Source organism: Staurois parvus, unplaced genomic scaffold (assembly GCF_062004578.1).
Source record: "Staurois parvus isolate SC_StPar_1 unplaced genomic scaffold, SC_StPar_1.0 ptg000133l, whole genome shotgun sequence".
Taxonomy (NCBI): Eukaryota; Metazoa; Chordata; class Amphibia; order Anura; family Ranidae; genus Staurois; species Staurois parvus.
The window spans coordinates 15,567,850-15,590,436 of NW_028317929.1; the positions used below are offsets into that span (position 1 = coordinate 15,567,850).

The 22,587-nt window shown below is 39.5% G+C and overlaps 1 protein-coding gene across 1 annotated transcript in view; it reads left to right on the forward strand.

The window, feature by feature from the left end:
• KIF3A (kinesin family member 3A) overlaps positions 1-22,587 on the forward strand; it is a gene marked incomplete at its 3' end in the record, with an annotated part of 100,367 nt that overhangs the window by 72,041 nt on the left and 5,739 nt on the right. Inside the window, exons 10-12 of the mRNA XM_089673052.1 lie at positions 8,325-8,390; positions 18,762-18,918; positions 21,089-21,269. Coding sequence (XP_089529178.1) covers positions 8,325-8,390; positions 18,762-18,918; positions 21,089-21,269 — 404 coding nt within the window. The remainder of the gene's footprint in view (positions 1-8,324; positions 8,391-18,761; positions 18,919-21,088; positions 21,270-22,587) is intronic.

The following is a 22,587-nucleotide window of genomic DNA, read 5'->3' on the forward strand; positions in this document are numbered from 1 at the left end:
TGTGAAGTATTGTTACCAAAGTTGAGGAAATATATGAATGACCTGGAAGGCGGGATGGAGGGGAGGAGGGAATCCTTTCAGGCCCATGTCGTTCTCATCCACAAGGAGGGAAAAGATCCTTCTCAGTGCTCTAGCTACAGACCAATTTCATTATTAAACACCGATACCAAGTTGTACGCAAAGGTCCTAGCAAATAGGTTGAAAGATCTAATGCCCGAATGGATCCATGGAGACCAGGTGGGCTTTGTCCCGGGGAGAGAGGGTAGAGACAATGGGTTGAGAACTTTGATGCTTATCCAGAAAAGTAGAAAAGGGAAAGCCCCGGTGGTGCTCTTGTCAATTGATGCCGAAAAGGCGTTTGATAGAGTGGACTGGGGCTTTATGATAGACAACTTGGAGGTGTTGGGGATTGGAGAGAGAATGCGTGAGTGGATAGGTAAATTATATAGGGAGCCCACCGCAATCATCACGGTAAATGGGGAGAGGTCGGAATCCATTGGGATGTCCAATGGAACAAGACAGGGATGTCCACTGTCCCTCTTGCTGTATGTTTTGACATTGGAACCCCTGCTATCAATAATAAGGAATAGTGGAGCGATAAAGGGAATACAGGTAGAAAATATAGAACATAAAGTAGCGGCCTTTGCGGACGACTTGTTGTTTTATGTAGGCAATCCCCGAATAACACTACCAAGTATAATGAAGAGCCTGAAGGAATATGGTGAACTATCAAATCTAAAAATTAACCCAACAAAAACAGAGATCCTGAACATTAATATACCAAAGAGTGAAAAAGAAAAGCTACAAAAAGAATTCCCCTTTATGTGGAGAGAAAAAGATATAAAATACCTAGGAATAAAACTTGCTACCTCATATAAACAACTGTATAGACTAAGCTATATTTCTCTGATAAATGAGACTAAGGACGAACTAAAAAGATTAGAAGGAGGAAACCCATCGTGGTTAGGACGTATAAACCTAATTAAAATGGTAATTATACCTAAAATACTCTATAGATTTCAAATGATCCCAATCAAACTCCCAGAGGCGTTTTTTAAGATGATGAGAAGAATGTTAACAAGATATATATGGAAGAATAAAAAACCAAGAATATCATATGAAACACTAAGTAGGACTAAAGAGAAAGGGGGGATGGGACTACCTGATGTCAAGAGATATTACAAAGCTGTAATTTTAGCAAGAATTTATGATTGGACTTTTAATTATAAGGGGAAAGGTTGGGTAAAAATAGAAAACGAATTGAGTGGAATTAATTTGAGTAAGATGATATGGGTTCCAGCACACTATAGAAGAATTAAAGAAAGCACAAGTACTTATACTTTAAATGTTTTAAGGATATGGGATAATTTACATAAACACATGAAATGGGAATTCAACTCTATATTAATGCCCCTTGCAAACACGGAGTTCTTCCCTCCAGGAAAAGATGAGATATCAGGGAGATGGTTTAAAAAGGAAGATATCCAATTGAGAGACGTATTGGTAGAGGGGGAATTGAGAACATTTAAAGACTTAAAAGAGAGGGGAGGAGATATGTTTACTAAAATAGATGAGTGGAAATATCATCAATTAAAATGTTTTATTGGAACTCTCCCAAAACCCTTGAGATTAAAAAAGGAGTGGAATATGTTTGAAAGGCTATTAGAAACACGTCGAGATGGGAAACACGGTGTCACAAAAATGTATAGAATTCTTACTGAATTAGACACAGATACAAAGTTAATTTTTATAACAAATTGGGAAAGAGATATGGAGGTGGAGATAGATGAGGATCAACAGAATAAGATATTTAGATTAGTTCACGAGAGTGTTAGTATGAGAGACGTTGAGATTAATTATAAGTGTTTGACATGATGGCATATTACACTGAGCACAGGATGAGGGGGGAGAATTCAAAAATGTGTTGGAGAGGATGTGGGGAGGAGGGCACGGTGTTTCATATTTGGAGGCAATGTCCAAAAATTCAGGTTTTCTGGAAGACAATAGTCAAATTAATAGAAATAATAACTGGAAATGACATAGGATTAAACCCAACCATGTGTCTCCTACATAATGTTGAGGCAACAGTAAATAAATATAAAGAATCAGGAGTATGGTACTATTTAAGTGCTGCAAAAGGGTTGATTCCCAAGTTTTGGTGGAAGACAGAGGTGCCGACGGAGGAGGATTGGATCAATAGGGTAAACCAGATTAGTAGAATGGAAAAATCTTATTATACTCAGGAAGACAGGTTGAAACTATACCAATCGCGATGGGAAAAATGGGAAAAATCAGGATTGAAAGAGAAATATAGAAAACTAAACTAAACTAGGAAGTTACTTAAAGTTATTGGGCCTTGGGAGATTGGAGACCTTGCAGAGGGGAGGGAGGGGGGAAGGGGGGAAAAGGTGGGTTGGGAGGGAAGGGAAAGAAAAGGGGTAAATAGAAGGGACAAAGTAGAAATGTATGGATTATTTATATGTATTATGTCTCTTCTTATGAATTTTATGTAATAACATGAAAAATTAATAAATATTTAAATTAAAAAAAAATAATGGGAGGGTGATGACTTCTGATCGGCAGCAGTCAGTGACTCCCATTAAAGACCCCCATTAGCTCACATTCCCCTTATATCAGTGTCCCTTCCCTTTAGAGACCTCCATTAGATTAGAAAGACACCCTCCCCTTATATCAGCGCCCCTGTACATAAATTACCTTACCTGCGGGACTCAGGAGCAGCCAAGACCAGTTAGTGTCTGAAGTTGGGATCTTTCTGTTGCTGGGGTGGAGTGGCTGCAGCTCTAGGGCGGTTTTCCTCCCCTCTAGTGTGTGCAGGGTGCAAAGGAATGCAAACATCATTGAGGGGAGGGGGCGCCCAGCGGAGGAGAAGGCAGAGACCACAGGAAGGCAGGCGCCTGGGGTGTCTCCTCTCACCTGGGGAGGAGAGTTCAGCCAGCTCCCAGGCCTGCTGGGGCTCACTGTCCGCTCCGCCGTGCACTGTCCTCGCCATCTTCCCGGCCAGCTAATAAGAGAAGCTACCATCCCTAGCTCCCCTCCTGATTGGGGGAGGGTCAAAAGGGGGCGGGAAGCTTTGGCCAGCGGAGACCAGGGAGGCTGACAGGCACCCAATCTATCGTTCCCCTATGCTAGTTAGGCATGTGATACGCGGCCAATGGAGGAGAAAAGGTGAGGAGCTCAGTGGGCAGCTGCCCGAGGAGTTGCTCGTGCTTCATGGCAGCGGTGGATGGGCTGGCAGGAGCCCGGGGGCTGGGACGGGATTTCTGGTTACCGTGGCGACCTGGCGTCCAGGATTTGTCAAGCCCTGTTTTACCAAACCTTTTTTTTTTTTTCCTTTTTCCCTCAGTGTTTTTTTGAGATGGGGACACTCTAAGGCTTCGTTCACACCATACGTGCAGAAAAACTGATGGAAACTAACGAGCAGATTTCACTTGCAGAGACATCAGTTTTCATGCACACTTCCATGAGTTTTATACACTTTGCAGATTCCTGTGCAGAAAAATGATGTGCATGCAATACTAGTGTTGTGGTGTGAACAGGGCACATAGAGAACAATTGCTTTCATTGTGCTCTTGCAGAACACGTGCAGAAAAACGTTAGTCTCTGCACCATGGTGTGGACGAGCCCTAAAAGAGAAGACTCTGCATTTTAGTCCACTTTAATTATTGAGAAACACATTTTACGTTGCAAAGTTTAGGTTTGGAAGAAAGGAGTATCTCTTTCAATAAAATGTTAAACTATCTAAATATAACTGCCACTTTCCATACTTCCCACAGATTATGCGAGGTTCTGCTACTCATGCTGTTTTTAGCTTTCTCCTAGCAGCCAACCTACTATTGGGCAGGTTGGCTGCCAACTTTTTGGAACCTTTTTGAATATTTGTTTTTTTCTGTGACGAGACAAACACCAGCACATCCTCTCCCCTAGATAGCAGTATCTTTTTATTACTATTTACATGGCCAGTAACATGGCTTTCTTTTTGATTTTAGCTGTGGAAAGCCCCTTTTAGTAGTTTTTGTTGATAATCTTGCAATGTTTCCACCACTAATGTATCAAAATGGTTAGTTGTATTAACACCTTACCTGCAGCAAAATTGATATTTAAAAACCTTGATTCTATATTGTTTAATTATAAAACAGATGGCAAATGTAAAGAAATCATTATACAATTTGTTTGCAGACTACTTACTTTGCCTATGATGTTCTAAAATATTTGCGTGCAGACGAGACACCGCTAGGTGTGAAACTTCTGCACAATAACTTTGTCTTATTTTATCTCATCTTAAGTCTATCATGAAACGGGAGTTTCAGTCTTAATGAAACCATATTGGTCTGTTGATTAAATACTTTCTTTTCAGTTTAAATCGATTTGATCTGAGAAAATTTGACGGACTTGGCAAATTTTACCTGTTTGGTGATCTAAATATCTAACATTTTCCATCATTTGCTGCTCCTAGATGAGCTTTTGATCTAATGTATAGCAATAACATGGATCCTGCGCTTGTCAAGGTAGAAAATTGTATAAATTATCTAAAAAAATCTACTTGCACCTAAACTGTGCCTTTCTTTCTTTATAAACAGTGTGAACATGAAAATAAAAAATAGGGTTTGTGCTAAATATTTACCAAAATGTAACCTTCATAAACACTATAAACAACTGATAGACAATAAGCGTGGTGAACATGCATTAGTGACAGTATATAAGGAGTAGTGCTTCAATGTTTAACAAAAGTGATAAGAAATAAAAATTAAATATAGACTTTCTTCAAACAGTGTCCATTTCCTTAAACATTCTTTCATAAATCCTGTTCTCTTCATAGTGCTTTTTACATCCAAAAAACCTGTACTGTGAACTACGAAATAACTCCTCCACGATTCTACAATGTGTTTCAAGATGCTCACACCCAAAGTACGCGCTCACCAGCAACTCTATGAACTCTATGGGCATATCAATTGTAGTGCAGCACCCATTATTTATTTATATTGGTCTAATGTGCTTGCCACCATCATGCACGTAACCAGTTTACTTTTTAGTACAGTTTTTTGGTTTATGAGCATCTGGGAGAAACCTGGAGAACATAGCAAATCCATGGACATCGTGTCCATGCTGGGAATGAAACCCAGGGCCTCAGCTTTACAATAATCTCTCCATAGGCTGTTTCTAATTGTCTATCTTTAGCAGTTTTATAATGAACTTTTATTCGTTTTATTTGTTACTTAGGAATACCTTTTAAAACAAGGTCATCAATGTGTACGATTAGTACTTATAATCAGTGTGCGTCTTCTCAGGGGTTACTTGTTAATCATTCTGAATTATGCAAATCCTTATAATCTGATGGGATTTCCTGGTTTAGTTGCAGAATGTAAATAATATGCCTGTGGGTGTGGCTAATTATTGTCCATGTTGCCAGCTTGACTAGGAAGAGAGTAGTTCTTCTCATACCCATGAGTTTGTACATAAGCTGTACAGAGTTATTCCAAAAACCTCAGTTGAAAAGATACAGTAAAAGAAAAGATGTTGTTTTACCTATTCTTAAGCCACTCCGGTCACATGATGGGCTTCCATTGTAGAGAAGAGGCAGAGACAACTGCTGCAGGACCTGGATGATGATGTCACCCATAGGCTTACTATGGGGCGGCCGTTGTCAGCTGTCCCTCCTCTACACTGAAACTGGCACTGAATTCCAGTCGTGATTGGGTTGGAGCAACTTCTGAATAGGTACGGATATACATCTTTCTTTTACAGGGTAGGTAGTATAGTATGAGAATATAGGTGAGAGTAGATTCCCTTGACAACATCTGTTGAGACGAAACATACGTCGGGGTAGGACGGAGTTTGTGCTCATGTCAACTACTCTTTGCTGGAGCCAGCATCCATGGCGTTTGACACTACATGTGCTTAATAGGAAGTTATTTTGTAAGTATTTTTTGGCTTGAATTAATAAACTTTTTTGACAGTATTTCTGTGTGAGAGATCTATCTTTTATGCCGAGTTAGATCAGAAAGCAGAAGGAGATAGCAGTGCCGTATGCATTTCTGTGTCGGATGTCCCAGGTCAAGATCCATGCAGCTTCATGTCGTGTCAGACCACCTATAATTTGGGGTCTGATTATCCAGTAAGAGGCTGTATGTGTAGGTGGTGGATTCACTTATTACAATTCACTGGGTCTTACCTAGGACACTATGGACTCTTGATTTCACAGATGATTTTATTCCATATTTTTCAGTTATTCACCTTCTGGATTTGCATTTATGAAATTTGAGCAGATTTATTTATTTTTCATTGTCACTTTAATGACGGTATCAATTAGGATTATTGAGTTACATGGCACAACTATATTTGGTTTATTTTATATGAAAGTATATTTAGGTTTAGTTAGAATTTGACTGGAATTCCACTTGAACTTATATAGAAGGGGTTACGCCATGGTAATTATCCAGAAGTCATTTGTCCTGTCTCTTGTTTGCAAGTGAGACCGTATCATATTTTTTACACAGCAAGGGTGATTGATAAATATATTTAGGCAGATCCAGACATCACACATCCCTTCCAGTGGGGAATGTGGAGGTCATAAAATGGATACTCTTTTAGGTAAAAGTGGTTGTGTTGCACAGAGCACACTGACAGAATCTAATACTGGCTGCATGTAAAAAGGAAAGTGTTTTCTCTAGGCAATAGCCATTATAAGGCTGGTCATGCACAGGCAAAGTTTTTGGCTACAGCTCTCATCGCTTTTGATCACCCAGCTACTAATTTCTATACATAAACAAAAATGATATGCAATATGTAGAAGCGATCAATTGCCAGAGGTGGAGCATTGTGCAACTAATAGCTGTTAATCACTACTACTTGCTACATTCTATTGTTGCTTATGTGTAGAGATAAGCAGCTGTCGCAAAAATTGCAGTGTGAGCCCAGTCTAAAGCTGGGTACACATTATATAAACCGTGGGTTGAATGAAAAAAAGGTAACATTCCCGCTGAACCAGGCAAATTTCAGTCAATGTATACCTGGCTTTTGTTTTTTTTGTTTTTTTCGATTAGCCATTGGACTGATAGAAAACATACGGATTCCCCCATCCACAAATGTGAGGTGGATGGAAAAGTTCTCCCTACTGTGTGATTGCATTCTGACAGTAGGACTCCTGATCGACAGCTGCACTCAGTTGGTTGCAAGCAGCTGATCAATGAAAGTTCCAAGTTACGTTCAACAGAAGACAATCATTAGATCTACTTCTGTCATGTGGGAGCAACCATAGATGGATTGAAATTTTGTCCTGTCCCTGCTGAACTGGCTGAATTTGAATCAGTCTATTTGCAGCTTAACAGTTTGTGAAATTGTCTTTGTTAATTTGACTCAAGATACTCTTAAAATGCAAGTGCCATAGGGGAAATTGTTAAAGTACAGCACAGTGGCTAAATGGTTAGCACTTCTGCCTGGCAGTACTAGGGTCGCTGGTTCAAATCCCAACCATGGCATCACCTGCCTGGAGTTTGCATGTTCTCCCTGTGCCTGCGTGGGTTTCCTCACACTCCAAAGACATGTGGTAGGTTAATTGGATCCTGTCTAAATTGGCCATAGTATGTGTATGAATGTGAGTTAGGGACCTTAGATTGTACGCCCCTTGAGGGTTAGGGACTGATGTGAATGTACAATATATATGTAAAGCACTGCGTAAATTGACGGCGCTATATAAGTACCTATAATAAACAAAGTAGAACTATAGGCAAAACTTTTTTTTTTTCCCATTTTGGCTAGAGCAAGGGAGGGTTATAACTCCTGTCAGGTTTTTTTGCCATCTGTGTCCCTTTGCGGAGCTTTCCCTTCACTTCCTGTCCCATAGCCAAACAGGAAGTGGTAGGAAATCCCTGCAAATTAAAGGAATTCCTTGGGGACCCCCAGATCACCAGAACTAGTGTCTCCATTGGAAGATTTCCCCTCTATTGCTTTTCTGGAGACAACACAAAATTTTAGATTTTCTTTTACTTTCACAATAAAATGGTAAACTGGACAAATGGGGTGAATCTCCTTAACGAGGGCACAGGCTGCAATAAAAACTAAGTTTTGCCTTTAGTTATACTTTAACATGTATTGATTTTCTGTAGATTTAGATCTTTTCATTTTCTTATTCATAATCTTTTGGCTATATGATGATCTTTGTCTATTTAGTGCCAGACTGTGCATTTTGGTAAAACGCATACAGATGGTGTTACGGTTTTCAGTGTACATTTGCTATGTTTAACATTTTTGTTTTGCCATGAATTATGTTCCACTATGTCTTTTGGGGCCATCTTTTTTCTTTCCAGGCAGTAGCAGCAGTAGCAACTCAGACTCCACAGTGATAGAGAGACCAGTGGATAAGAAGTTACCTAGTGAGTGGCAGCTCCTGACTAATGCTTGAACATGCTCTGTATTCCCCATTCAGTTGCTGCACTGCTACTTGCTATTGAAGCGATATGGATGATCAATCCCCAATGCATGCTTTCATCTTTACTGTGTTTAGTTTTTTTCACATCCTTACACTTTGCAAATGCTCTGCTGTGGAATATTCTGCGCTCAGATCATATGCCCTGCCCAAAATAGATAATCTCTGAAGAAGCAATAGTTTACTTACCATTTTGTGTCTGTGTTCTTGCTGCTCTATATCTACAGTAAAATATTTAGTGAAACAAAATGTGTTCGTTTGCAGCACAATGGCTTAAAGGTTAGCACTTATGCCTTCCAGCAGTGGAGTCCTTGGATGGAATTTTGGCAAGGACATAGTCTCCTTGGAGTTTGCATGTTCACTCTGTGCGGGTTACCTCCAGGTATTCTGGTTTGCTTGGGAAGCAAGAGGTTAAGCATGTTTTAAGTCAGAGCTGCCCTACCTGCAGCCCACAATGGCTATGAATATGGCCCAACACAAAATCATAAACTAACTTAAAAAATTTTTTTTTCCTGTAAAAATGCATTTACACTTAGTAAACATATGCAGCTGAAGAAATATTTGACAGTGTCTCTTTACTGGACTTTTATAAGTTTTATCTCCCCAAAGAAAAATATCCCACTCCTTCACAATCAAACCTTATATACATGTCATCAGTTTTCGTCAGCACTTATATATGTGAGCCACTATTTTAAAGGATGAAGCACACAAAGGGCAAAACTAGAAAGCATCAATATACCAAAATCTGATGAACACATTGAAAATTACTACTACTGCCATCAAAACCAAATATTGATGCATTTATCAAAAACAGTGTGAAATATCGAACTAGTTTTATGTTGCCCTCATTTACTTTTATAATAAAATTATATTACAAAAAAAAAAAAGAAGTTTTATTACTCAGATAGGTACATTACTTTTATCAGTGGTCTTTAACTTGTGATCTGCCTGACTTTTTCTGCTTATCTGCTATCCTTATTGTTAGTGTATTTTATGTGTGGCTCACGACAATTCCTCTGTGGCCCAGTAAAGTCAAAAGATTGGACACCCCTGCTTTAAGGACAACACAAATGTAATAAACAGTATCATATGTCTGGCATTCAGCTTTAAAGTGTGTCTGTCTGAGCAAAATAAAAACCAATTAGCACATCTTTGCAATATATTCACTTTTTCCTGTTTTATACCTTTTAAAAATGTTGCAAGTAATGCTCGACTACAAAACTACCCCATATAGCATCTGCTATACAAGTACATCTTTTTTTTAACGTTAATGCTGGTTGTTACCCCAAAGCATCTCCTAGTTAATATAATTATTATATAGTTAATTGCCCTTATGTATTAGAGAGTGTGACGGACACAGCTTCAGACCCTGGCCACCTTCACCAACTACTGACGAATAGCTGGTCAAACTCACATTGCACTGTCACTGATACGGGACAATGACACTCTCAGCCTCACCCTGCACAAAGAGAGCGATCATCACTGGGTTTGGTTATCCATGCAGTTAACCCCAGAACAATCACTACCACCAGATATTTTTATCATCAAATATCAAACATTCACATTAACCATTACAACTCATAACAAATATGTGCAATACCCACTGTTACCACAGACCGCAATATCCAGAGATTTACCATTTAGTAGTGTTCTTCGAAGAGACAGGGGCTCTTTAAATTCTGCCTTCGTGCATTACAGTAGAGACAATATAAATGCTTTCCAAAATATTGTTTAACCACTTCCTGTCCGGACACTTTTACCCCCTTCCTGTCTAGGGCAATTTTCAGCTTTCAGCGCTATCACACTTTGACAATTGCGCGGTCATGCAACACTGTACCCATATGAATTTTTTACCATTTTGTTTTTGGACAGATAAAGCTTTATTTTGGTGGTATTTATTCACCGCTGGGATTTTTTTTTTTTTTTTTTGAGTAAATGAAAGTTCCCAAAATTTTGAAAAAAGTGTTTTTCTTATAAAATTTTGCAAACAAATAATCTTTCATCATAAATCTTGGCCGAAATGTATTCCGTTATCTTTTTAGTAAAAAAAAAAAAAATAAGCCAAATTAGTTTATAACCAAAAATTATAATTTTTAAACATTTTGTTTTACATTTTTATTTTATTTTTTTTATATTTTTGTTTTTTTTTTTTTGTTTTTTTTTACATACTGTCACCCTAGCAGTACAGTGTCACCATGGTGACACTGTACTACTTGTGGGGGGTGATGAAGATTTTTATTTTTTTTTTTACAGTGATTGCTTTTACACCCATATAAGATGTAAAAGCAATCAATTATTTTTCGGTCTGTCTGCATTCTTGCAGCCATTGAGAAATACTGAGTGAGCTGTGATTGGTCACAGCTTGTCACATGGTACAAGGCTGTTGTGAATAGCCTTGTACCATGTGACCTCTGTGATCATTCACAGATTTCACACGTAGTAAGCAATGCTGTCACAAGTGACATCTTGCTTACTACTTTGCATGTGAGCACATGATCGGGACCTCGTACAGAGGTCCCGTCCGAAGATCAGTGTTTCACTGTGTCCGGAGGACACAGCGGGCACCGGATCACGGTGGTGCGTGCTCCAAGGGAGCACGCACAGCTAGAAATAGCGGGTGCCATTTATAAATGGCGACCCGCCCCTGGAGTGCCACCGTCCTGCCGTTTATAAACAGCAGGCGGACGGCAAGTGGTTAATAATAGAAAAGGTATAAGAAAGGAAATTGCTGCGCTTAGGTGAAATGCCTATAGGCCACAGAACTAAAATTTGTGATACCAAATTAATACATAAGAGAGTACAGCGCTAAAATGTAATATACAAAATATATCCAGTAAACATAACATATAGCCTGCTGAAGCAAATAGGATCAATATGTGCAAAAATCCAACAAAACATATATCACCAACTCATTGGGGTTGATTTACTAAAACTGGCATCTGCTCTGCACAAAAACCTGCTTCCAGGTTTGCAAAGCTTAATTGAACAAGAAGCTGGTTGGCTACCATGCACAGCTGCACCAGATTTTGCATTCTGCAGTTTTAGTAAATCAGCCCCACTTATGTCCATATAACACTCAGGGAAAAAAGTGCTATAGTGTTCCACTCCTTGTAATAAGTCAGGTCTGGAAAGACACCCAACAATCCACTCCTTTTGATATTTGTTTATCAGGAAAGACACCCAACAGTCAGTGCTCCCCTCTGTGAATGCATAAGACACTTGCTGGATCAGCATGACCACTATATGATAAATGAAAAAACAGCACACAAGGTTATATCCTCCCTGTCTTAGCCACACCAGTACAAACACATCCTGGGAAGTATTCACAAGTTCCCCCCAAAAAATACCATATAGAGGAAGTAGCCACTTCCCTGATGATGTCGATTATGACAAAACGCATTAGGCGGGGCTGTTAGACTTGACGTCATCACGCACCATGTGTTGTGGTACTGTCTTACTTTTGTTATTTGAATATGGAAGGGTGCAGTTTGCCTTTTAATAAATTAGAGTTTAACTTTATTACCCTGTGTGGTATACTTGCGGGGGAACGTGTGAATACTTCCAGGGATGTGTTTGTGCTGATGCAGCTGAGATCCAGTAGTGATTGCTGTGTGTCTTTCATGATAAACAACTTTCACAAGGAGCAAATTTTTGGGTGTTTCCAGACATGAATTATTACAAGGAGTTGAACATTATAGCACTTTTTTCTGAGTGTTTTATGGGCACATATGGGCACAATGAGTTGGTGATCTATATGTTGTTGGATTTTTACACTTATTATTATTATTATTATTATTATTGATACTTCTATAGCACTGTCCATTTACTCAGCGCTTTATATATAGGGCAGCACAGTGGCTAAATGGTTAGCATTTCCGCCTGGCAGTACTAGGGTCGTTTGGTTCGAATCCCAACCACGGCACCACCTGCCTGGAGTTTGCATGTTCTCCCTGTGCCTGCGTGGATTTCCTCTGGGTACTCCGGTTTTCTCCCACACTCCAAAGACATGCTGGTAGGTGAATTGGATCTGGTCTAAATTGGCCCTAGTATGTGTATGACTGTATGTTAGGGACCTTAGATTGTACACCCCTTGAGGGTTAGTGACTGATGTGAATGCACAATATATATGTAAAGCGCTGCGTAAATTGATGGCGCTATAGAAGTACCTAAAATAAAAATGTATATATTGTACATTCATATCCGTCCATAAACCTCAAGGAGCGTACAATCTAATGTCCCTAACGTACATTCATACTTATACATACTAGGGCTAATTTTGATAGGAACCAATTAACCTACCAGCATGTCTTTGAAGTGTGGCAGGGAACCGGAGTACCCAGAGGAAATCTAAGGAGCCACAGGGAGAACATGCAAGCTCCAGGCAAGTGCTGCCATGCCACTCACTTTCATCTTATTTGCTTTAGCAGGCTTAATATTAGGGATTTTCCTTTTTATGAAAGATTACACATATGTTGATATGTTTTTAGGTTGATGAGTCTCTGTTTACATGTCTATTGAATATATTTTGTATAACACATTGTAGCGCTGTACTTTTTCTTAATAATAGAAAAGGTAACAGTGCAGATAAAATATTTACATAAGAGTATTACAAAGGGAAAAGAGACAATGCAAAGAAAAACAACAAGGTTTTAAAAGTTAAAATACTTAACCTCCATGGCGGTATTCCCGAGTGTAGTTCGGGGTTAACTTTCAGTACCAAAAGCGGTAACCCCGAGCTACACTCGGGATTACCCTACAGCGTTGCTCAGGGATTCCCTCCAGCACTTACCTTGTACTCCCGCGATGTGTCCCATGCAGCGTCCCCGGCCATCTCCTCCAGCTGATGCCGGCATCCGTCTTCCGGGTTCCGTTCCCTGCGAGCGGCAGGGGGGGGAAATTAAAAAATTTTAAAAGTGACATTCACTCAATACACTAAAATCACATAGTATAACATTACTGTCTCAAACCATTTCACATACATTTTGTACCTACTGCTTTGTCCTGTGCCCTACCCCGCATTTTTACTGTTCTTTGTGCCTGCAAACTGAGAAAAGTCCATGGTGTCCAAAAAGCGTCTCTTTAGGTCAAAAGCGGTTTTAGACCAGCTAGAGAACAGCGATAGTAAATTAGAACCACTTGTAGAATTGAGTGATGATTTGTGGGGAAATTTGTCATCAGACACTGAAAACGATTTTGTGACTTTGCTCAGTGATGTGCGAACTTGGCGCTATATTTCAAATTTCAGTGTTTTTGGTTAGATTACATTATTGGATTAAATGTATTATATTATTATTATTCAGTGACTTATTCCTAAGAATTACAGGCCTACAATAAAAAAAAACTATTTCCATGGAAAAAAATGTACCGCTTTGAGCACAGAAATACTGACATAATCATACCGCTAGGGAGGTTAACAAAGTCTGCCTCAGTGTGTTTGGCCAGTCAATGTGCAAGATTGATCAGTTTGCTGTCAAAGAACTTGGCTGATGTTCCTTATTTGATTGTAAAAGAGCACCAGACTACTGAACAGTCTCCCTTTTCTGACCCTTGATGCAATTGGCTGATGGGATGACACATCTCTAAATTAATAATCTGTTCGAAAACATAAGTACTCCTGTGCAAAACATATACAAGTGATAAACTAAAGAGTCCATAAACAATCTCCTCAGTGACGTGTATCACTTCTGTGAATATCTTCTTTAGTAATATTCAGTGATCATCCACCATGCCAGGTAAAAAAACCTGCTCATCTGGGTGTACTCAACTCCCCAGACGCAGTGACATATCTTATCTCCTCTCGCCTTCCAAACACTCTGACATCAGGCCAAAATTGATCTCATGCAATAGTAATACCGAAACATAGTGCTATTTGTATATCACTTTATTGTATCCCTCACTAAAATAACACTTACAGATATAAAAGCATAAAAAGCATAAAATGTGTATCCACATCCAGCTTACCGCTCTGCTAGCAAGATAGTGGCGGTGTGGTAACACAGTACCGGCTCCTCCTTCCTAGACGCGTTGCGACCCCTCTCAGGGCTTCCTCATTAGGTGGAGAGCCGTTCTAACACAACCTTTTTATAGCCACACATTCCCCCAATTTGTGTCCAATTGATCATGGAGACACAGGCAGTGAGTCATCTTTGGGCGGAAGTGCCAATACTGGCCTCTTCTCCACCTGTAGACTGCACACTATCTTAAGTGAGGGTAATATAAGATTCCCACTGAACACAGGCATTGGCAGTGCGTCATCATCCCTGAGCGGAAGTGCCAATACTGGCCTCTTCTCTGCCCACGGACTGCACACACACCACCCTAAGTACACCAGCGGCCATCTTAAGTGAGGGTAACAGGAGATTCCCACCAAACTCTGTCAGAAAACACTCTCTCCCATCCTCCACACAAAAGACCAGACGCCTACACATTAACCCCACATCTACCCAGGCTATCACCCCAAAACCCTGATGCATAAAAACATTAATGATGAATAATATGCATATACCCGGGCTGTATCATTACAATACCCAACTTAAATACATCAAACTGCACATGCATACAAGAATATATACCGACTAAAACACTCAACTATTACTAATAAAACAATTTAAATCAATATTAAGACCCCTAGGTGACAGACCCTTGGTTTCAAAAATCCAAAAGGATTCCTTCTGACCCAAAAACCATATAAAATTACCTTCTCTCCAATGTATGACTTTTTCCACCCCCCAGAATTTTAATCCTGTGAAGTCTTTCCCATGGACTTCTGTAAAATGTTTATAAACACTATGTTCCTTCTTACCGTTCTTAATATTAATATGTTCCCTAATCCTCACGTGTAAAGATCTACGCCCAACATACTGAAGTGAACAAGGGCACTCCATCATATACACTACACCTTCAGTGGTACACATGATGAAGTCCTTCAATTTATAAGAGGAGCCTGTGGCTGTTGCCTTAACGCACGCACGCACACACACACACACACACACACCCATTTGCAGCCCCCTGTTATGAACAGCCGGCTGTGTAAACTGATTCCAAGATGATCTTCAGTAAGATCTCTACAGAGCTTAGTAGTCCAGAAATGTCTAATATTAAAAAACATGCAATTTCCATTCCAGAGATACTAAACACGATATTCCAGATAGGCAAGTCACCCAGGAGGTAGAAGATGTCTATTCCGCTTCCTGTAAATGATAGTCTAGTCATGTGTGATCTTGATCTGTTGAGTATTTTCTCCCAAATTCAAATATATAATCAACAGTAATGTTGCTTGGTCTTGTCTGATTTTAGGCATTATGGGGTAGATTTACTAAAACTGGTACACTCAGAATCTTGTCAAGCTGTGCATGGTAGCTAATCAGCTTCTAACTTCAGCTTGTTCAATTATGCTTTGGCAATAAATCCTGGAAGCTGGTTGGTTTCTGTACTGAGTTGCACCAGATTTTGTACTCCAGTTTTTGTAAATAACGCCCTATGTGAAGATTGTGTATGAATTGGAGAAGAGGTCTTTTGCCGGTCAAGTAGGATATCTGTCAGCATAGAGCAGGCCTAAATGGGTTTTATGATATCTTAGCCCTGTGTAGAACATTTTATTGCATGCGATGTACTCCAAATGGGTTTAATTACCCTGAGGTTCAAAGTGTGGCAAAAATAAAATGTTTTACAGTTTTACTTGGTTCACACTGAAACCAACTTTAAAATCGTGCAACTTCACTTGAAGGCACACGATTTCAAAGCTACAAGTCAGTGCGATTTCATGCACAGATGTCTATGCAAGTCACACCTGAAATTGCAAAAAATAGTGCAGGAACCTTTTTCCAAATCTGTGCAGCACTGCAACCTTATCGGCATGGCACCACAAAGTCGGAGTCGCACTGATTTGAACGATTTCATTGCCGACCAATAGGATTCAGCTTGTCATACGATTTGGAACAAATCACATGAGAAGTCACATGGTGTGAACCAGGGTTTACATTGCCCTATTCCTAATTTTCTCACTGAGAAGTGCTGATAACTTGGCAAATGTTTGTTAGCAGACATTGAGATGATAAGCAAACTCTTACTCAAGTTAAATGACTATGCAAATGCACTTAGATTTTAGCTAGTTCTGAAAGGGGTTGGGGGGAGGGGGTCACAGCTGCTCTGTCTCTTGTTTAAAAAAATGTCACACCCTTGTTCTATACCACTTTAGTACAGTACTTGTTAAGGGTGCATGTTGCTTATGTGTGATTCTTTTTACATGATGCCAAATAAATGGGATTTTAAACAGTAAGGCATATATTTATTTAAAAAAAAAACCTGTGCATAGCAGTTTGCCCTGAGAAAGGCATTTACATTTGTTCTTTGCAAATGGGGCAAAGACTAATGTTAAAATAGAAAGTAGTGCATTTGACCACTAGATGGCATTGCACAGAGCAGGTATGTATAACATGTTTATTGTGGGTGTTTTTTTTTTTTTCTAAATTTGATCCTTTCCAATCACATTTACTGCTGCAGGTTGGCTCCTAGAGTGACAATCACATACCTCTACTTTATGGCTTTCTTTCAGGTCTGCTTGTGCATGCATGCACAGACATTGAAGACTGTGCTGTCATTCGCTGCAGCACAAGCCGATCAGTGAGCCCCAGCCAATGAATTATGGCTGGAACCCACTGATCGGCTCAGGAAATGACAGAAGAGAGCCCTGTGTTAGTGAACAATACAGGGCTCTCTTCAGACAGCATCCATGTGCCATTTTTTTTCTTCTTAATAAGCAGGGAGCCAAAACCAGCACATTACTTAGTAAAACAGAACACTGTACACACAATAAACATTGTTAGGCACACATTTAATCCCTTGATTGCCCGAGATGTTACCCCCTTCCCAGCAAGTGTCATTAGTACAGTGACGGTGTATATTTATTAGCATTGATCACTGTATTAGTGTCAGTGACAGTTAGTCAGGTTCCCCACAGCGAGGTCAAATACCACCAAAAGAAAGCTCTATTTGTGTGAAAAAAAAATTATATAAATTTTGTGTGCATACAGCGTTGCGTGACCACATAATTACCAGTTAAAGTAGCGCAGTGCCAAACAGCAAAAAATGGCCTGGTCATGAAGAGGAGCTCAAGTGGTTAAACTAGCACAGAAAATAGTCTAACAATTATTTTATTTTTTTTTTAATTTTTTTTTTTTGCCCCATCTGCACAGAACAAATGTATATGTGCGATTACTGGGAAAATTCCTGTGATTTTTTTTTTTTTTTTTTTAAATAAATAAATACACTCCTTAAATTTTAACACACTAATATATTACATTGCTTCTTCAGTTGCTCAAAGTCTCTGCCTGATTCAGCAAAGCCCGCATGTGACCAGGTTTACGTTTTTGTAAGAGTAATATAACTTCCATGTTTTTTTTCTCTCTTCACTGCTGCTCACCTGCGATTTAATTGCTACTGCTTGATAACACAAGAACCAGCAGGTTGGTGTGATGGGTTTGAGCTCAGTCTTTCTAAGTGGTATGGTGGTCTGCTGCAAGCACTGATCTGCCTAGTTCACATTGACTAAGGCCTTGAAGGCAAGTGCTTCTCCAAAGTGTGTTTTGAGGTTGCTGTGACTATCTGCGTAATAAAAGTTGTATTCATATTTTTCATCTGTATTCTTACTAACAGTACTATATTTTTAAATGTATGCAGGCAAGCTAACACATAACTGATGAAGTTTATTCACCTAACTGAATGTGTGTCAAGTTATCAAAATGGTCAACTTAATTATTATCAACCTGCCTAACAAAAATACATTCTTGAAAGCTTGCAGCAAATATAAATGTAGTTGCACGTCAAATAGATTTTTTCCCTGCTTCTACCAGTGGCTAACTCTTTGTACATATTTATAAAGCCATTTGGAAGCGAAGAGGTTGTATTGCCCTTGGCAACAAAAGTTTAACCTGTGTTGATGAACAACTGGAATCTGATTCTGATTACTATGGGCAGCATGGGTGTTTTCTAATTTTAAAAATCAGACCCATTCCATCAAGTCATTATCGTATTTACATTTTTTAAATTATACTTTACAATTCCACCATATATTGGAATTGGATCATACACAGCCTTCTAACAAAGGACTGAGATACTCAGATTGTATTGTTAATGGTTAACATACTGTGCAATAATAGCTATTAGTCTGTGTATGTGTAGGGGTGGTATAACTTTGTATTGAATGTGAAAACATTCAAGTACAAGATTTGTGTTTGTGTTTGGAATCCTGGATGGTGGTTTAGTTCAGCAGCATGATTGTGCTGCATGTGTGTCATAATAATTGGCCTTATATTTATAGGCAAGAAAAAGGTATCCCCTGATAAAATGGCAGAAATGCAAGCACGGATTGATGAAGAAAGGAAGGCTCTTGAAGCAAAACTTGATATGGAGGAAGAAGAAAGGAATAAAGCGAGAGCAGAACTGGAGAAGAGAGAGAAAGACCTGCTAAAAGCACAGTGAGTAAAACTGATGAAATATTTACTCATTCACAGTTGTAGGTCTCATCCAAAAAACCTGGAGGGATCATGTGGTGCTGTCCGTTGATCTAGAAAATGTTGTGTTTGAAGACTTTTGAGGAAATCCACTCCTTTGGTTGTCTTCACTGTGGGCAACAACATCAACAATTTGCTCACAAGCTTGAATAATATGGCATTTTTGTCTTTTGTAGTCTTGTCAAATATTAGCTGTAGTTGAGTTTTAGAAAAATGGAAAAGGTTTTCACCCATGTATGTCCTTCAGTAATCTTCCTGTTGAGGCACAGTGTTTGCTAACCACTAGCTGGCACTTTATAGCTTCCTTACAAAGCACAACTTTAGAGATGAGGAAGATCTTTTCTTGCAATAGAAAATAATGTCCATTCTACCTAAGCCCTATCTTTAGCTCAGCACACATACACAATTCTAATGCAAATACAAAACACTGACTTAGGTTAACACTCCCATCTCCCGACAAGGAACAGATTCATTTCTGCAGGATATAGATTTTGTGTTCTGTTTATTTTTTTCTGTAGAGGCAGTTCATGTTTGTGTGCTTCATAATGATATGTCCATTTTAATTGCATGTATCCTTTGAGTATGCACTGTGTACAGTGCCTTCTTGTGGCTTTTAAGCAAGAAGTCTAAAGCTGACCATCCACTAGTGCAATTTCTAGTGGAGGCAAATCAATGTTCATTTTTGACTGTAGTGATGAGAAAATTGGAAGGAGCAGGATGGAAAATTTGTCTCTAACAAACTCATTTCTAACAGTGTATGTATTTGGTTTTTGTTTGATTTTTTTGCTTGATTTTACCCATTGTTAACTTCATTCAATGCCAAAACCAAACACAATTTTGACATACTTTTGAACGTTTGTACATTCATGAAGTCTCTGCCAAAGTTTTTTTGTAGGAATGATTATTCCAGTGCATGGCTAGCTTTAGAATGTTTTTAAAATTCTCATTGTTTGTGAAAACATTTTAGTGCCTGAAGCTGGCCATTCATGGATTGTAACTCAGCTTGTTCAGCTTTTGGGGGTTTTTTTTTGTTTTTTTTCTATGAGCATAAACAGACTTGGATGTATGTATGTACAGAAAAAAACTGAAAGGCAGACCTAGACAGAACACTTGTATGTAAGAGCTTTAAAAAAAAAAAAAAAACATTCATATTCCCTATTCAATACCCAGTTTGTGTGAAGACTGCGCTGGACTGACTGATTCAGTCACTGGTCGTAGGTGGGTGCTTGTGTGGGTGGGTAGGGAGATGTCCCTCCAGTCAGCTGTGCCCAATGGTGGATGCTGGCGGTAAACCCTCTTAGGGTTTGGGCCGTTGCCTTTCTGGTACGGCCTTAAGGCCGTTTCCACACCTTCACTTGGAATAATAGGAAAGAAGGAGCGCCCGATGTCCAAAAGAATGCACTTTTGATGGTAGATTAAGAGGCATTTATTGAGAATAACAACAAGTACATTAAACTAATGTGTTTCGGGAGACAAGACTCTCCCTTCTTCAGGGCTGTTGCTGCACACTATTAAATGGGAAAGATTCCCATGCCGGCTATATATTTTCCAGGTTTCAGTGGAAAAACTCACAGAGTGACCATTGTCATTCCAGGAGCAGATGTCCTGTGCTGTTTGGCAGTAAGGAGGGGGGTTTCAATATTCATTGGTAACAATGCTGATATCTCTCCTCCTATTCATACATAATGATGCAACCCTGTAGATCAGATCACTGCAGTGAACTGTCAGGGTGACAGTGTTGCAGTAAGTATGCTGCAAGCCATATAACATTGTCACCCTGGAGGAGGAAGGCCCATTGACTGGTAGGATCCCCATTTATATATTGTATGAAAGGAGGTGATTAAAATCTTCTACTGCTATTGCCATCCTCCTGAGAATAGTTGTTGCCTTTCATTCCAAAAGCTGATACATTTTGAGTCACTGAGCCTTAACGAGTATGCATGTAAGTGTTTCTGATCTCCCTTTGATTCGATTTCTTGTTGCAATCTGTAACAGCTGATAGTAAGTCACTACTTCTGTTTTATCATTTGAACATGTTGAATTTGCTAGCAGCTCATGTCTTTGGTTTATTTAGGAGGCAATGTTTGAAAGTTATTTTAGGAAGAGAAATACAGGGTTGTTTTATCTTTTTAAGACTAGAACATCAGTCCCTTCTAGAGAAACTTTCTGCTTTGGAGAAGAAGGTCATCGTTGGTGGGGTGGATTTATTGGCCAAAGCAGAGGAACAAGAACGGCTTTTAGAAGAATCAAATGCTGAACTTGAGGAACGCAGAAGGAGAGCAGAGAAGCTTCGCAGGGAACTAGAGGAGAAGGAGGTTAGTTATCTTCTCATTATGAACAATCCTGGGTCCGATCCCATCTTGGGCTAAGAGAACCTTATTTTTTTTTTTTTAAGACAAAAGGTGTGAAGCCAGGCAGGAGATATTGGGTTGCCAGATAATGTAACTGGTCTTCTAAAATGAAGCAAATGATTTGAACATATGATGAACTCATTCAAGAAGTGACAACTGTATTTTTGGCTTCTTAGCTTGTTTGCCATGCAAAGGGAGATCTCTGTTTTGGTGTCTTAAACAGCAGTAAGCTCTTTCATGTAGACTTGGTCTTCAAAGCCCTTTTTAGTGACATTTATATTGGTCTGGGGAATAGCAAACTAACAACTAAATAGTTATATTGAAACTGGAAATCTACTAACTGAAAATTCAGGTGAAACTCAAAAAATTAGAATATCGTGCAAAAGTTCATTTATTTCAGTAATGCAACTTAAAAGGTGAAACTAATATATGAGACTCATTACATGCAAAGCAAGATAGTTCAAGCTGTGATTTGTCATAATTGTAATGATTATGACTTACAGCTCATGAAAACCCCAAATCCACAATCTCAGAAAATTAGAATATTACATGCAATCAATAAAACAAGGATTGCACATAGAACAATATCGGACCTCTGAAAAGTATAAGCATGCATATGTACTCAGTACTTGGTTTGGGCCCCTTTTGCAGCAATTACTGCCTCAATGCAGCGTGGCATGGAAGTCATCAGCCTGTGGCACTGCTGAGGTGTTATGGAAGACCAGGATGCTTCAATAGCGGCCTTCAGCTCTTCTGCATTGTTCGGTCTCGTGTCTCTCATCTTTCTCTGTGCAATGCCCCATAGATTCTCTATGGGGTTCAGGTCAAGCGAGTTTGCTGGCCAATCAAGCACAGTAATCCCACGTTCATTGAACCAGGTTTTGGTGCTTTTGGCAGTGTGGGCAGGTGCCAAGCCCTGCTGGAAAATGAAGTCAGCATCCCCATAAAGCTCGTCTGTGGAAGGAAGAATGAAGTGCTCCAAAATCTCCTGGTAGACGACTGCGTTGACCCTGGACTTAATGAAGCACAGTGGACCAACACCAGCAGATGACATGGCTCCCCAGATCAACACAGACTGTGGAAACTTCACACTGGACTTCAAGCATCTTGCAGTGTGTGCCTCTCCATTCTTCCTCCATACTCTGGGCCCTTGGTTTCCAAATGAGATGCAAAAGGTGCTCTCATCAGAAAAGAGGACTATTTTTCTTTAGCCCAGGTAAGACGCTTCTGACGTTTGTTGTTCAGGAGCGGCTTGACAAGAGAAATATGACATTTGAAGCCC